The sequence below is a fragment of the Macrotis lagotis genome, chromosome 4 (genome assembly GCF_037893015.1).
Source record: "Macrotis lagotis isolate mMagLag1 chromosome 4, bilby.v1.9.chrom.fasta, whole genome shotgun sequence".
NCBI lineage: Eukaryota > Metazoa > Chordata > Mammalia > Peramelemorphia > Peramelidae > Macrotis > Macrotis lagotis.
The window spans coordinates 111,807,799-111,824,876 of record NC_133661.1 but is presented as its reverse complement, the minus strand read 5'-3'; the positions used below and the strand labels follow the sequence as shown (position 1 = coordinate 111,824,876).

At 41.6% G+C, this 17,078-nt stretch overlaps 1 protein-coding gene across 4 annotated transcripts in view; it reads right to left on the bottom strand.

The window, feature by feature from the left end:
- Positions 1 to 1,097: 1,097 nt before the first annotated feature.
- SH3PXD2A (SH3 and PX domains 2A) overlaps positions 1,098 to 17,078 on the bottom strand; it is a 362,190-nt gene continuing 346,209 nt past the window's right edge. For all 4 annotated transcript variants that reach the window (XM_074233789.1, XM_074233790.1, XM_074233788.1 and 1 more), the window contains 3 exons: positions 16,330 to 16,379; positions 9,670 to 9,789; positions 1,098 to 6,815 (listed from right to left, as the gene is read on the bottom strand). In XM_074233789.1, the coding sequence (XP_074089890.1) occupies positions 4,842 to 6,815; positions 9,670 to 9,789; positions 16,330 to 16,379 (2,144 nt within the window). In that variant the 3' untranslated portion in view covers positions 1,098 to 4,841. The remainder of the gene's footprint in view (positions 6,816 to 9,669; positions 9,790 to 16,329; positions 16,380 to 17,078) is intronic.

The following is a 17,078-nucleotide window of genomic DNA, read 5'->3' as shown; positions in this document are numbered from 1 at the left end:
GCTTATAATTTATTTCAAAATGGTGGACACCTTACTTTTTTTGTTACTGGGATGTGGGGAGGAGGAAAAGAGTATCCAAAACCAGCCAACAACACACCCATTTGGGACCTTAAGCCTGGTCCTTTTGAGCACTTACTGCTCTCAAATGCTATTCCAAGATCCCAGACAAGGCCTGGTTTTTCACCTCAATATTGCACTTACCCTCTCTCTCTCCTCAGATTATTTTTTCTTTTCAATTGAGAATGCAAAGTATGGGGAGGGGGAAAGGGACAGGAAGAATAACCTAAGAGGAATAAAATATTAGTAAAATATAAACACAGGAAAGTAAGAATAATCTTATCTTTTCTTAAAAAAAAAAGCTACCAACCAAAATCTAAATTTAAATAGCACTATGTCTACTTTGCAAAAACTAATAATATGAAAATATTGAAGGCTTTACCCAAATTCCCTTGTGTTTCTCCTTAGGTGATATAAGCAGTAACATGTTTTGCAGAGGAAAGCAAATGGATACAGATTACAGTAAAATATGCAGCACAAAAGTCTGAAAGTGATTAAACAATTATATAATGCCTTCGTCAGGACTGAAAGTTAGGATAGGAGGAAATTCTTTGGGGCTATCGCCCTTCATGCTCTAGGGCTGTCTGAAACCAAGAAACCTGAACATGGAAGGGCCTTGGGTGAAAGCATTGTCTAAAGGCCACTCCCCAGGAGGAAAGTCACTCCCTGCTAGGGGTTAGGGGATGTCCATTTTAAAATTCAAAGTACTAGTTCCTAAGAACAAGCTCTTCATTAGATCAGAGCAGAGGATCCCAGAGACCTGGAGAACCTTTCCCCTGAAGCTGGACATGGACTGAACATCAGAAAAATTTTGCTTCATCTCTTAAAGAAAAAAAGAAGAAGAAAATATCTTTAAAATGAAAAAAAAAAGTCAAGTGAAGCTTTTCAGGCATTATATAGACGTCAATAACGACCTCAGAAGTGCTCATCATTATTAAAGTTGCAGTATACAGCAATACAACAGCCTTTCACATTTTCAATTGATCGAATGGAAAATGAGGGTTGGATTCTGATATGATATATATATATATATATATATATATATATATATATATATATATTAAGTTGGGGGAAGGGAGGTGGAAGAATTTGACAGTGAAGGGCTATCACTTTATTCTGCCACCAGAGGGTGCCCTCTGCTCTCCCAGAACAGGTTGCTCAATAACTGTCCTGGAACCTGGGAGTGAAGGGACTTGGGCTAAGTCTGGCCGACCTAGTAGAGCTGGTATGGGCATGCCCAAGAAGGACTGGGATCCTCATACCTACCTGTCTTCAACTTCAAGTAATGAAACCTCCAACTCCTCACTTTATTTTGGCTCCTCTTTAGGGACTAGGTGGTATCTTGGTTGGTCCTATGGACAAGGGAAATAAGGACAGTGGTAGAAAGGGGACAAGGAGAACATGGCAATTTCTGCTCATTCTCTAGATTTGTAGGGTGACACCAAGTGATGGAATCTTTTTGTTCCCCTTTGTTTTCTAAGCTATCCTGGTCTAGCATCAATGGGCAATGCTCAATCTGCCCAACCTGGATTCAGGTTGAAAGGGACAAGGATGTCTAAGCAAGAAACCCTAGCAAACCAAGGAGCACTGATTTGGGCAGTGCTCTGGGCATCAGTCTCAGCTCCTCTTATGACCCTGGACGAGTTACATCCCTTCTTTGGGATTCAGTTTCCATATTTTTAAAAGAGAGTTGGACCTGATCATTGCTAAAGTCCCTTCCAGCTCTATGATTCATGACTTAAGAGCATCTGAGCTGGGAAAAGTTGAGGTTGGGGGGGGGAGGTCAAGGCACTCTGTTAAGAGTGCTCAAGAAAATATCAGGACAGAGACAATGCTGAGGATGGTCCCAAAGCACCCAAGTGAGGGCAGGGAGGAGTTGGACTTAGGCCAGCCCATCTGAGATGCTTTTGTTTATTTGGTCAGAGATTTGCCACACTTTTCTGGGAAGGACCTGACCTGATTTAACGCCCTCAAGATTGTATTGGCTCAGTGCAGAAATGGGGGAAGTGGGGTATGCCCTGGGGTTGAGGGCCAGTGGAGGAGGGGCAGTTGTGTAGAAACTTCTTTAACCCAACGGTCATTATAATTTTTAAATTTTATTTTAAATAATCATAAATTACTTTTTTCTTTTAATAAATATGTGCTGTTTAAAAATGAGGAAAGCATATACTGCACCTTTAAGTAATGCACTCAGCTCTCTGCATGTTTCTTTCCTTTCCACTCTTAAAGTGCATTAATTAAAAAATAATGAACCACTTCTTCATCATTATTGTTCAAATAAATCATAACACCACGAGTAACTAACCCGCTACCATTAGTACTGCAATCTAGCAGATAATCTATGTATTGCTCTATTTAACACTGTCCAGCAGAAGATTATAGCATTTCTAATTTAAAAAAAACTCACAAAAACAAAGAAATATCACAACGGCCCTTTGACGAAATTTGGGCAGTTCTCTATAGCTGCCACACGTCAGTGTATGGAGATTAAGGGCAGCGCATGCGCAGTTCCCCAGGCAGTGCCCGTGGAGGGTGGGAATAGGGCCCTTTGGTTTCCAGAAGCAGAGTTGACTAGTGTTCTCTTTAGGCTCCTGGAACATAACATATTGTGTGAAAAAGTTGTTTGGGGAAGAGAGAAAGAGAATGTGGGTGAAGAGATAAGGTAGGGGGTGGGAAATAGGGAAGTGGAAGGAGGGCCTTTCCTTCTTTGTGAAAAATACCAACTCTCCCCCCAGGTACTCAGCAGCTTGGAGCTCCTTAACATGAAGTCTGAGCCACTGGAAGTCGAAGGCACATGTGGAAATCTGCAAAGGCCACTCCTCTATGATAGGAGCCAGTTGGGGCCATTGGTTCTCTTTCCTCTGAACCATCACAGAGGATTTAAAATGCACCCCCCAAAGTCAACTCACAACCAACATGTACATGATTCTTGTGTTTCCTCTCCCACTCTCTGCCTTTCAGACATCCATCTGCAAGCTGTGTGGATAGAGGGGGTTCAGCTCCCAAGAAGTTAATTCTCAAGCTTCTGAAAGCACCAACATTATCAAAGGTCTGAAGAGTGTTTGAGGCAACAGACACACTCTCCAGAGTGAGTTGGAAGGGTTGAAGATCCAGTGCCAATCCTTCCTATCCATCCAGGAACATACACATAAATCTTTAGTTTTGAAACCTAATGTTCAGCAACAGAGGGGAGGAATCATCACCTTTGTTTTATTTAGCTCAAAATGAAAGAATTTTTGATAAAGCAGAAAGTTGCTCCTGGCCCCGAGAATCCATGAGGGTTTAGTTGAGGTACAGCCTCCCCCTCTTGATTTCAGACTCTGACTTCTTTAATCTGCTCCAAATCTCTACTCCCTTTTGTGTGTCATTGAGAACATAGGCGAAGAGATGGACAATTTTCCTGATTAATGTCACTCCAGAGCTGTGGGTTCTTTCAGTCTCAATATTCCCCAACAAGCCCTGGGCTGTTTTTTGCTGACCATACATATCAGACTCAAGTGAAAACCAAGAGGGAAATTATTTTAGCTTGTCAATGGAAGGGGGGGGGGAAAGGACAAAAAAAAATCCAACCTTATCCACCCCAATTTTTCAGAAAAATAATGATCCTCCCCCTTTTTCTATCCCACCCTTATCCCCAAAAGAAATTGATCAAATACAATAAAAATCAAAGCCCTAAACACAGAGCAAAACAGTGACCAGAGATGTGCACAAGAACACATATATAGAGTACCCTGTACCACTACTAACATACAAATACTGCTTATGCAGATTTTGAACTGATGGTTTAGCCTTTTCTTTCTTTGTAAACACTGAGACTGCAATGATGTTGCCTTCATAAGCAGAGAACCCAAGCCTGGAGGAATGAGGGACTGGTCCTCTTCTTGAGGGTTGGGGGAGAAGAGGCAATGACTGTAAAAGAAGAGCTCATCACACAGGACTGGTAGAAACACTTTTCCTTAAACAGATTGGACTATAAACCTCTTTCTTAGGTTTGCAAGAAGTCTAAAAACCCAACTCCCTGGTCAAGGAGACCAGACAACTACTGGGATTCCTATTTAGTCCTGGGCTTAGATGCAAACTTTCTCTAGTCTCTAAAGCCTCTAGACTCTACTCTGCCCTGGTCTATAAGCTTTTTCTTCCCTTCCCTTAAACAAAGCTGCCTGAAAGGTTAAATTTATCCTTGAAAGATCTTTTGTGAGGAATGAAGAAAAAGATATAACCTATACGCCCAAAATAAAATCATTTTTTCACCAGGGGCACTTTTGGTAGTGATATGCCAGTGATGTTCCACAACCACTGGTAGCTATGGCCAGACACTAGAAGATGTCAAGCTTGTACTTAGTTCCCCCTCTACCCTATCAAAATTATTGGCCAAAGGCACATATCACGTTTTTCTTCAAAGCCTTGCTTTGAACATATCATACAAGTCCAAATACCCTTTTCTTCTCTCCCTTCCCTATCCCAATCCAATGTCTTTGGATATCAATCAGTTTAACCCTCCCCAACCCCACCCTACCCCCATTCTCCCACTCTCTTTCTTATCTCCTTCCTAAACCTGTGAACCAATCATCTTCCATTTGGGTCCCCAAACACTCCTCCATTCAGACATGGTGCACAAATTTGAAGAACAGCTTTCTGGTCACCCATTACCCTTGGTTTTATTTTTCCATTTAAAAATTATTTCTTCCCTTTTTTGTGGGGGAGGGCGTTTCGTCTTGGTTCTCTTACCAGGAGACAACTGAAGCAAGCAAAATTACAGCCCAGGTTAAGTTCCCTGCACATGGTTAGTTCTTTTTTTCTAGATAGTTGGAAGGCACCCATCCTTTGAAGGGCTTCATACTGTCTAGGATCTGACAGTACCACCACCCATTTGGATTCCTCTCCAACACTTCCATGGACACCCCCTCCTGGAATCCTGCAGTCTCTTCATCCCCCTCATAGTCTGCAATGGAGACATATACATCTTTGAGGTTATTGTGTATGAACTGGGATTTCTCAATAGGTTTTGGCCGGACAGTGGACACAGGGATCCCATTTCGTTGGGTGGGCAGCAATGATGTGTCAGAACCCTCACTTCCTGCCCTCTCTACCAACTTGCCCTTGGCATCCCCGGCCGCTGTTCGAGCAGTGCTGAAGGATGAATTGCGCCGTACTGCACGGAGGCCATCTGTGGCGGTGAGGGACTCATTTCTCCGTAGGGCACAGGAAAGATTGTTCTCCTTGGGGGGTGGGGACACAAACACTGATTGGGGTCTTACAGTAACTTGCCTCACACCATTCCTCATCTTGACTGGCCCATTGCTTAATCCAGAGGTCTTGGAGAAGCCTCCAGGTGGCTTGGATGGGATGGGTGGTGTGACCCTTTTACTTTGGTTGACAGTGTTCAGAGCCTGAACCCTCTTCTCAATCTTTTCCAGGCTATCTGATTTACCTTCATTTCTCTTGGCCTTGGTAGAAGAAAATTCCAAATCTTTTGTGGACGATTCCAACTGTTCATTTTCTCCAAGGACTAGATAGTGGGAAGGGGCCCAGCCCTCTAGTTCTCCAAACCTCACATACCACCAACCACTCTCCTGCTTTTCTAAGACTTCTACCTCCACACCAGCAGGGAAACTGATCTCTGAGTCTTGGACCTTCTGGTAGGCATCAGAAGTTATATAGGAGATGCCTTGAACCTCCTTTTCTTGATCTTTCTTGGTCCAATTGTTGGGGGAAGGGTGAGCATGGGTAGGAGGAGTGATGAAGTCAGCTGAACCTCTCCTAGGCCCCTCCTCAGGTCCCTGGGATGCTGTCTGTGGCAGTGTTTCAGAGTCTTCACTCTTTGAACCCTTGAGACCACCCCGGAGCTGTCCCGTGGGCCTCAATTGACGCCGGAGGCTGCTGATGTCCATTTTCTCTTGGCTTTGGGATTCTCCTTTACTTAGGAAGGGTTTGGGTCGTACTGAGGGCTTAGCTCTGGAGCAGAAGTTCTGCCCGGGTTTCAAATCAGCAACCTCTTTCACACTACCCTTGGGAGGGTTCCGTAATCCAGCATCTGAGGCTGACCTGGGTTTCATGTCTCCATTCTTGGACAAGGAGGAAGAGGAAGAGGATGAAGAGGAGGAACAGGTTGTATTGATGGTCACTGAAGAAGAGAAAGAGGCAGTGGAGTGGTTTTTTCCCAGCTCTGGTTGAGTATTTTTTTCTGCCTTAAATTTTATGAAAGATGATTTTGGGGAACTGGATTTGGGTGAACTTCTCTTGTTGAGTGAAAGCAAGGAACCTCTAGGGGAATCAGCCTCACCACCAGATTCCTTGGCCTCCTCCACATAGGGTTGGAATCCTTCATTCTCATAGATGGTCTCCTCCTCCAGGGCTACATCCTCAGTTGATTCCCCCACCTTAAACTTGGCCCTCTGCAGGGAAGATGCTGGAGAAGATCGTCGGGGTTGGTAGGCACGTTTCTCCCCAGAGTTGTCTTCTCCAGGAGCCTCTCCCAACTCTGGCTCAGAGTCAAAGCCAAAGGCAGGAATATCATATTCTGGCTCCTCATATTTGGGCTTCAGTGGGGAATCCTGACTTTCTACAGTGCTGGATCCCTCTTCAGTCTCCTTGGGTTTGCTGGGAGGGGCTGGAGGGGGAACTTTAGGCCGGGTCAGAGTACTGGTACGTCGGTTGAGATTTGGCTTTTTTCTCTTATCAATGTATGATGCAGGGGCCCAACCCTCCTTCTCTCCAATTTGCACATACCACCAGCCACCTGAGTTTTTATCAATGACCTAAAAGAACACAGAAGAAGGAATAGGTGATGAGGATAGATTATCTAATATTTTTCTTTCATATCTGGATGTGGAATCCACATTTCAAGACTTTCTACATCTCGTTTCATTTCAAGCTCACAAATACCTTAAAAACTTAGCTCAAAATTCATCTCTGCCATTTCTTTTTCAATGTATATTAAATTTGTGTGGGTATTATGTCTTTTGTTAGGGTTTAAAAAACCCCCAAAATGACACTGTCCTAATTGTGAAAGGAAAATTATGTGCACAGATAAGTAAAATATAAGGGAATGAATGAGGGAGACAAAGGAAAAAGTTAGAGGACCATGACAGCTAGGTGGCACAGTGGATAGAGCACTGACCCTGGAGTCAGGAGGACCTGAGTTCACATCAGAACTAAGGCACCTGATAATTACCTAGCTGTGTGACCTTGGGCAAGTCACTTAACCCCACTGCCTTTCCAAAAAAAAAAAAAAGGAGAGGACCAAAGTGCTCCATGGAAAGAGAGAAGACTTTGGTTGAAAGGAAGGGGAGAGTTGGAGGAAGGTTTCCTGGAAGAGTCAGCCAATCACCAAGCATTTATTAGATATTCATTAGGTATTAAGCACTAAGGATATAATGGAAGGCAAAAGCAGTCCCTACCCTCAGAGTTTATTAATGAATGGGTTCATAACAGATAAATGCAGTATAGATGAACTGCTGCCATAAAGCAGAAGGCTCTAGAAAATTGAGAAGACCCAAAAAGCTCTCCCCCAACAAGGGAGTGCCAGAGTTGAATGCTGAGAGAAGTGGGGGTAAAGAGCATACTGGGCAGGGGTAGGAGCAGACAAACAGAACAAAACACAGCACTGGACCATAGAAATGCCCTGTTCAAGGAATTGCAAGAAGGTTGGTACAGCCAGATTGTAGAGTACATAGAAGGGAGTCAAAGGCAAACCATCCTGGAAGGCAGGAAGAGGCCAAGGTTATGAAGAGCTTTAAATGCCAACCTAAAGGTTTTCTAATTGATTCTGGAAAGAGCAGGGAACCATTGGAGCTCACTGAACAAGAGAAATGACACTATCTCTTAAGATTTAGATTACAAAAATCATCTCAGCATCTTCTTGAAGAATGGATTGAAATGCAAATAGATGAGATTAATTAAGACTGATTAACATAATGCTACTAGCAAGATGTGCTGAGGATCTAAACTATGGTTATGATTGTGTAAGTAGAGAGAAAGTGACATATATTTGAAGGAGGATGTGAAGGAAGAAATGATAAGACTTGGAGAGATTGGATATGTGAAGTGAGCAAGGAGTTAAGAATGGCCTATAGTTGTGAGTCTGAGGGACTAAGGAAAATGGTGGTACTCTGGACAGTAACAGGAAAGTAATTTTGCAAATGGGGAGAGCTTGGGAAGGAAAGTTAATGTGCTCTGTTTTTGACGTGTCAAGTGTGAGATGCCTATGGACAACCAATTTAAGGTGTCCAGAAAGAAATTTAGCCTCATAAAGAAGTCAAGACTAAATATGTAATCTGGGAATTATCTGCATGGAAATGTTAACTGATCCCATGGGAATTGATGGGATCATCAAATTAAGTAATATAAAAGAGAAGACAGGAGATCCTAAGACAGAGTCAAGGAAATACTCATGGATTGTGGGCATGATGTGGATAAAGTACTTCACAAGGCTTTCTAATAGTTGTATAAATGCCATCTGTTACTGGTCTTTCATTCATTCATTCAATATGCTAACTATGTGGAAGACCCTGAGCTAGGGGATACTAAGAGACCAAATTTAATAGTCCCGGTCTTCAAAAAATTTATATTCTCTAAGAGGACAAGAATATGCACCTAGACAATTTAGTACAAAATATACACAAAGTAATTTCAATGGGGAATGTTACTGTCTATTACTATTAATTATTATTATTATTATTATTATAGTAGGGGCTAAGAAACTAATTTACTGTGAAGAAAGTAAGGCAAAAAATTTACCATTGGCTTATTTCACAAATGTGGGGAAAATCCTGGCCTAGGAAGAGAATGTTACTAGAAATCACTATACAGAAGAACATTAGGATTAGAACCCCAATTTGATGACCTTTCTACTGTCCTTTAAGGTCACTGGTAGGTACAGAGGAAAGAACACTGGACTGGAAATTAGGAAACTCAGGAATTAGGAAATTAGGCTCAGTTTTTTTACTCTTTTGTTGTATGACATTTGGGAAATTATTTCCCTCCCTGGACCTGGTCATCTGAGGTTGAGCTCCCCAAGATACTAAAATGGGAGTAACAATACCTGATACAATGGGTCTGTTGCTGGGAACAAACTGACATTATCTCTCTAGGTCTCAGTTTGTTCCTTTATAAAATAAGAGGGGATTGAATGAGGGTTTGGCAAACTATACAGTCCTAGAAGCAAAAGTTAAGGATGTTTTTGTTTTCATATATGTTTTTAGGTTTTTGCAAGGCAAATGGGGTTAAGTGGCTTGCTCAAGGCTGTACAGCTAGGTAATTATTAAGTGTCTAAGACCGGATTTGAACCCAGGTACTCCTGACTCCAGGGCCAGTGCTCTATCCACTGTGCCACCTAGCCGCCCCGCTTTCATATTTTTAAATACAACAAAACCTGATTTTAAAATGACGGGGGAGGGGGAACATGGTTATACAGAAAGTGGACTGGATCTGGCCCATTTGGGATAAAAAAAACATCCTATCTCTGAAATTCTATCTATGTAAGATCAAATAAGGGATGTCAGAATGCTTTGAAAAACCATTTCTTCTGGAATCTCCAGAATTCTTCCAAAAGCAAAGTGGATTAGGGAACCCGGGTTTGCTATGGACTAAAGCCACACTGATGACAATTACCTCGGCCTTTTGTCCACCCCGGAAACTGATGCCGTCGGAAATGCAAGACTGGAACTCGGCGATGGTGTAGTATTCAACCTCCACAGAAGGGGGCTCTGGTGGCTTTGGCAGCTGGAACCCCTGCAAACCACAGAGAAAGGCTCAGTTAATTGTCTACCTTCTTCACTAGACTGTTATGGGGAAAGTGCTTTGGACAACACAGAGGGCTAATGAACCACTTCTACTGCTAGCAGAGTCATGACTAGGATGGGGCAAACTGGACCTTTACCTTAGCAAAGGATTGAAAAGAATGCTGATAGTACTTGTGACACTAGAAAAATTATTGAAATTTGCACCTAGCTAGCAAAACAAACTAATGAAGCTACCAGAAGGTAGGTGGTGCCTCTATCATACCCCACCAAGGGTCTGCTTTGGGACACCCGTTTCAAATGTAATTTATGGTCCTCTTCCTAGCAGGAAAAATTTCTAGTAACAGCTCTCATTACTACTATGATTCTCCACTGAGTAATAAGGATGATGTAGAATATCAAAGCCCCTCTATGGGGCAGGGTGGCAGAGATGACTGTCATAGTATCAGAGAGGTGATCTGGTATAAAAGAAAGATCACAGGACCTAGAATGGAAAGACATAGGTTCAAGTCCCTAGCCTAACCTTGGCAAGCCATCTGATTCCTGTTTTCTAGACTAAAAAGTATTTTTAAAAGCTAAAAGCTGCACTGAGATTTTGGGAACAACTTGTACTTACATTATCTCATAAGGCTATAAGGAGGAAAAAATGAGAATTAACTGCCACATATATTTCAGCTGCTGCTCTTATATATATGCACAACTGGATACAAAATGAGATGAACGGCATTTGTTATTCTGGCTTCAATTCAGAGGAAGGACTTCCAGACATGAGTCATATTACCTGGGGACTTCTGTCCTGGCAAAGGATTCTTAGAATACAGACACACCTGATATAATGTTGTGACTTGGTATCCCCTCAAAAAGGACAGGGTTCAAAACATCATGAGCAGGGGTAGTTTAATCAACAGAAAAAGACCTACAGAAAGGAAGGAATGGCTCACTGGAGAGGAGGGAGCTGAGTTGAGAGAATTCCCAGCCTGGTGGGGAAATCAGCAATGTTATATTATATAGGGAGGCTTATGTCAGACACGTGGCTATAATATCTCAATCTGTTTGTAATATAGCACGGGTTAGGACAATATCATGTAAGATATACCTGTTTACTAGGTCAAGGAGGCCCCACTGTTAAAATGGATTTACGCCTGACTCATCTGAGCCATAGGAGTAATTATTTACAATTTGGTAATGCCCCAAGCACCTGAAGGTCAGACTTCCAGCAGCCTGAATAACCCAGGCCACAGTAGGGAATCCAGAAGAAGAAAAACAGCCATCAGAAAGTGTATATACTTTGTCCCCTAGGACAGACCAGGAAGTGATCTCAAGCCCTGACTCAGATAACTGTGGGTAAAATACAGCAGACAAAGTGGCATTTGATGGCAGATGAGCTGATGGCAGACAAGATTGATTCAGTTTCCCCATCTCTGAGATAAAGGTTTTGGCTTAGATGGGTTGTAAGTTTGCTTTTCTCCGTAATTCTGAATGAATCATTGAATAGTTCTGGCCTTTGATCTTCTCATCTCTAAAATGGAGAAGTTTGGAATTAGATTCTCTAAGTCAGTGGGGTCAAACAAATAAAAAGGGGATGGGAGGTTATTAAATCATATAAATATATATATGTATATTATTTATATATATGGCCCCATAATAGCTTAGAAAAATCACTTTATTGACATTATTTATGTCCTGCATACTTATATTTATTTTGTTAAAGATTTCCCAGTTCAATGGGAATCTGGTTTGGGCTATGCCGGGAGCGCTGTGACTGCCATACACAGAACTTTGCATACTTCTGAGCTAATGTTCTCTCCAGAGCCAATTATGGAGAACATTTTCATTTTGACCTTTCATCTCCACTATTTAAGTATAGAGGCAAACAGTCCTGTAGAAAACAGGAGATGCTCTGAAGCATCACTGAAATATCACTGTAGTCTAGTATGATCATTTATGTTCACGATGATAACCTTGAGTCAAGTCAGTGTGGAAAAAATGCACATTATTTTTCAGTTTAAATGTGTAGAATTTACCTGAAAAAGATGTCTATGAAAAAATGGCTCATTTTTTTTGAAAGACATTTGGTTTTTTGAAGAGGAGAGCTCTAGTTATATAGTAAATTCCTTTATGTGAACAGCTCTTTGCCCAGTGCTTGATGAATAAGGTGCCCTTGGCTCTTCCCACACAGGAAGTGTGTGACATTAAGGGCCTGGCACCCAACACTCCCTTAAGAGAAGTGAAAGTCATTCATTTTCCAGGTAGTGATAAGGCTGACAGGGCACAGTCTCAGAAGAGGAAAGACTCTCTTGGTGACTGAGAGCTTCACTACAGTGTTGGTGACTGATAGCAAAAAATAGGGTTAAGATATGGAGGTAGAAAGAGGGATGGGACCAAGTCATTAATGAGGGAAGGAGGATAAAGCCCATAGAGTTGAAGGGGCTGGTCTAGTCAGAGCAATGCTTATTACAGATCAGATCCAGCTGAACAGACTGTGGTAGGGATGGGTCTTGTAGGATGTGAGTAAAAGAACCAGGTGTACTGGAAAGAATGTGGAGTCAAGAAGTTTTTGAATCACAGCTCTATTAGGAGAAAAAATTATTACAGAATTATTAGCTGTGGGATCAGGTAACATTTCATTTTTGGGGGGCCTCAGTTTTCCCTTTTGTAAAATTAGAGGGGGTTGAACTAAATGATCTCAAAGTTTTCTTGGAGCTCTAAATCTGTCCAACCAGGAATGTCTTCTCCACCCCATCTTTTCTCTGCATCACTGAGAGGTGCAGGTGAGATGATAAACCCATGAGAGAACAAGTCATAGATATGAGGAAACTGGATGCAATAGAGGAAGGAGACCAAGCACAGACTCTCTGATTGTGCACAACAATGCTATAAGCCTTCACATGCCTTGTGGACCAAGGCAATAGCCTGCCCTGCTCTGACCCTTGGAAGGGAGGGTTTCAGGGGGGCTTAATTGGAACCAGTAAGCCTGTTGCCCTGGCATTCCATGTGTGCTTGGTAAGTATGGAATTAATTGCTGCATTGCTGCCAAAATAAAGTCTAATCGAAAATAATTAGTCAGGGCTAAGCGATTCAGGAGGAAAAGTCAACATTCAGCAGTGAACCTCTCAGTGGAAACTGAAAGAAACCAAGTCCACACAACTGAGAGGGCTAGCTAGATAGGAGATGGGGAAGGGTGCTCTGAATACCATCTTTGCCAAAGACCATCTGTGTGTGACCCTAAGTGAGTCATTTTACCTCTGTGGGCTTTGGTTTCTTTCTTTATAAATTGAAAGGGCAATTAGATTGGATGGTTGTTAAAGTCCCTTTTTCCAGATCTACATCTGGGGTCCCATATTTTTTTACCCAATAGGACATATCAACTGAGATCGTCTTTGTAAAGTGTTTAGCACAGTGCTCTGCACACAGTAGATCCCTACTAAATGCTTATTCCATTTCACTACAATGGCTACAGTCCCTTGTTTGAACTGTATGTCACCTTTCCCACAAGTTCAGCAAAGTAAAAGAAGTCTTCCTAGATTCTTTATGCTCATGTATACGTATATGCTTTGAATTTATCCTGCCTACACACTTCCCACCTGGCTCAATAAGAACTAGCTGATACTACTAGCTCATAGATTTGCCCAGGGTCACCCAACTAGCAAGTAACTAAGGCTAGATTTCAGCCCAGATCTTTCTGACTGTTTGCTTCCTTAGTGATCCTATAGTCATGGATCTTTTTGCATTGACCACAGAGATGTTAGAAGAGGTTGCTAGATAGTGCAGTGGATAGACTGATGTCAGAAAGACCTGAGTTCAAATCAGTTTCAGATTCTCCAAGTCTGACCCTGGGCAAGTCACTGAACCCTTTGTCTGCCTTAATTGCCTAATCTGTAGAGCGGGGATACTGAAAACATCTTTCAGGTTGTTGTGAGGATAAAATGAGATGTATAAGGTACTTTGCAAACCTTAAAGTGATATATAAATGCTAGTTATTATTGCTGTTATTATTCTTAGGATCCTGTACAAGTTAGATTAGACCTTTCTAATAGGTATTCAATTTTCAAATTCTGTGAACTGACTTTTTCCTCAATAAGACTCATTAAAAAGCTCTGAGATTGAGACTGATGAGCTCCAGGTGGTGAGGTCATTCTTGGTGTCTCGTACCCCAGCTCCTGCAGGGATGCTTGTGCCTGATTGTTGTCTTGCTCTGTTTTTTTACTGATTCTGACCTACTGTTATGTTTTGGCTTGACCCTTTCCCTCTTGTTCTTTGTGGTGCTCTGATGCTAGCTTGTCTTCTTGATCCTAGTCCTGAAACTGCTTCTCTCTTTCTGAGACAGACAGTAAATCCTCAACTTGTACATATGGTTTCTCTACCCCCATCACTACCCATTCTTAACAAGCAGGAGTTAGGGATCTATAAACAAATGTTCTGGTGAACCAGGTGATTTCCTATTAGTGATAAAGTGATGAATCATTCTCTACTATAACCCCCTTATTTTTCTGCTTTAAAAGCACAACCATCTAAGTTGTATTTTTTTTTTTAGGTTTTTGCAAGGCAAATGGGGTTGAGTGGCTTTCCCAGGGTCACACAGCTAGGTAATTACTAAGTGTCTGGGACCGGATTTGAACCCAGGTACTCCTGACTCCAGGGCCGGTGCTTTATCCATTGCACCACCTAGCTACCCCAGTTGTATTTTCTTGAAGGGGGTTCACCTATATATTCACCATGGATAAATTAGGTTCTTTGAAATGTGCAGCCCTCAGCACTTTTAGCATTTGGATACATTTTAACTCCAAATAGCCCACTTGGGTATGAGAGATATGTCTTGTTTCTGGTTTCTGGATGCTGTTTCAGATTTTTTTCATTCTCATTTTTCTTTCTTTCCCATAACTTCCTCCCTCTGGGAAAAGGTCCCAGGGATAGTGTCCACTGGTTCTATTTCCTAGAGTTCTACCCTAGTGAGGGGAAACTTAATTTGCAGCCCTGAACTCTACCAAGTCAAGATTAAAATTCCATTTCTGATATGATACTTGTGAGACCTTGGTTAAGTCATTTAACCTCACCAGGCTTCAGTTTTCCCATCCTTAAAATTAGCAAGTTAGACTAGATTGACCTCTGTGGTTCCTTGTGAGTCTAGTTTTAAGGCCTTAATACTTTGCCCTCTCCCCTAAAATCCAAGGACCTGGCTCAGTAAGGACAAAGGCCATCTGAGGAAGACTTGCAGGCTTATGGGTTGATATAACAGTTCATACTTTGCCGGGGGCAAGGTCAAATAGCTTACTTCTTGCTTCATATACTTTGTTTCTAAGGTGGCAGTGCAGATAAGGAAAGAGATTCTGCCAAACAAACCTCCCTAAATGCGGGTACCTAATAATTTTCTCTGCCCACCAGGGCCTTTTCTTATAGTTCACTCTTGGCAGTTAACTTTTTACTGGTATATATTTTTCGGATGAAATATAAAGACCTTTGAACTAAGCCCATGAATGTACCATCCACATTTCTAGAGCTTAGTAAACATTCTGGCGCGACACTTGAGATGTCCAGTCTAAATGTTTATGTCTGCCAGGCTTGGTGGCTACAGACGTCTTTATTTAGGTTGAGAATACAGTGGGCTTCTGAGTGATAAATCCTCCAACCAGGACCCCAAAGTTCCACTGTTGGAGTTTTCCCTACATGACCCAGCCTCTTAGGAATATGCTAGTTGCTACATCTATCATACTTGACAATGCTTCCAGAAACTATCCTTTGAGAGTATGCAAATAATAGAACTAAAATTCACTCCCCACAAAAAGTCCAGATCCCACCCCAGTTCTATGAATGACAAGTCTACATATATCCTACATCAAAGAAACAAAGAACCAGCAAACCCCAGTTCTAGTCCTGGCCCTATCATAAATGAAACATGGGACTCTGGATGGTAGTGAATAAAGTATGGGAGTTAAAAACAGAAAATCTGTTGTTAATGATGTTCAGTTGTTTCAATAAAGTTCAATTCTTCATGATCCCATTCAGGATTTTCTTGGCAAAGATAATGGAGTAGTTTGTCATTTTCTTAGGCTTATTTTACAGATGAGGAAATTGAGGCAAACAGGTTGAAGTGATTTTCCCAGGGTCACACAGCTAGTGTCTGAAGTCAGAATTGAACGCAGGAGGATGAGTTTTCAATCAGAGAGTTAGAATATACCTGAGTTTAAATCCTGACTTTTATACTTTTACTAGTTGTGTAATCATGGAAAAGTCATTTTAACTTCTCCATGCCTCAGTTTTCTCATTGATAAAATGAATAAGTTGGACTAGATAGCCCCATCCAACTCAGATAATCTATGATTCTGACTAATCAACTCTTTGAAGGCAGAGACCTAGGCTCTATTACTTCACTAGTAACAAATTTTTGGACCTTGGATAATCAATTTCCCTCTTTGAGCACCAAGTTCCATCTTTGGAAGAATGAGGGGTTTGGACTAAATAATTTCTAAGGTCCCTTCTGGATCTAACAATCTATGATTTTTAAGTAAGTAGAAAAATAAAAAGAAATACCAACCAGACTGGATTCTCTGCGTGGTGGGGGCCTTGTCCTTAGATTTGGGGAACCTGGAATAAGAAATAAATCCTTAGAAATCTGAATAGGACAATGAGCAGCTTCTGTACCTCAGCCTAACTTCTCTCCTTCCTCTCACCCTGAAACAGGGATAGGAAAAAAGGCACTGATGAGCTCCTAGTCTGGGATGGGACTAAAACAATTGACTTTTCTCCAAATTTCAAACACTTTAACTTTGCTGGGAGTAGGAAACAATTTAGCCTTTCCCTGGTCTTAGGTACTGATCCAGTTCTTCAACACAGAGATCCTGCTTGCTAAAATGCTAGTAGTAGCCATGGGTGGGAGGAACTGAATGGTTTAGATTTTTCCTTAATTCCTACAAAGAACCACAACAATGATAATGATGATGATAATAATAATAATAATAATAGTGATAACAATGCAGATTTGTACAATACTTTATGCTTTGTACATATTCTCTCATTTGAGCTCAATAACCATAAGGATCATTATCCCCATTTCATGGATAAGAAAACCTGATCCCCCATCACATGAAGTAACTTTCCCAGAGTAATTCCCAGCAGAATAAGGATTCAAACCATTTGAAAACCAGGGTTGTTTTCATCTTTGACACAATCAAGCACTCGTAAGAAGAGAGCTTCCTTCACATGCCAAAAAAATAAATAGCAATATGGGGCAGAAGCCTACAGAGAATAAAGTAAAGGTTTGCCATGGAGCTCTTGTAATGTCAG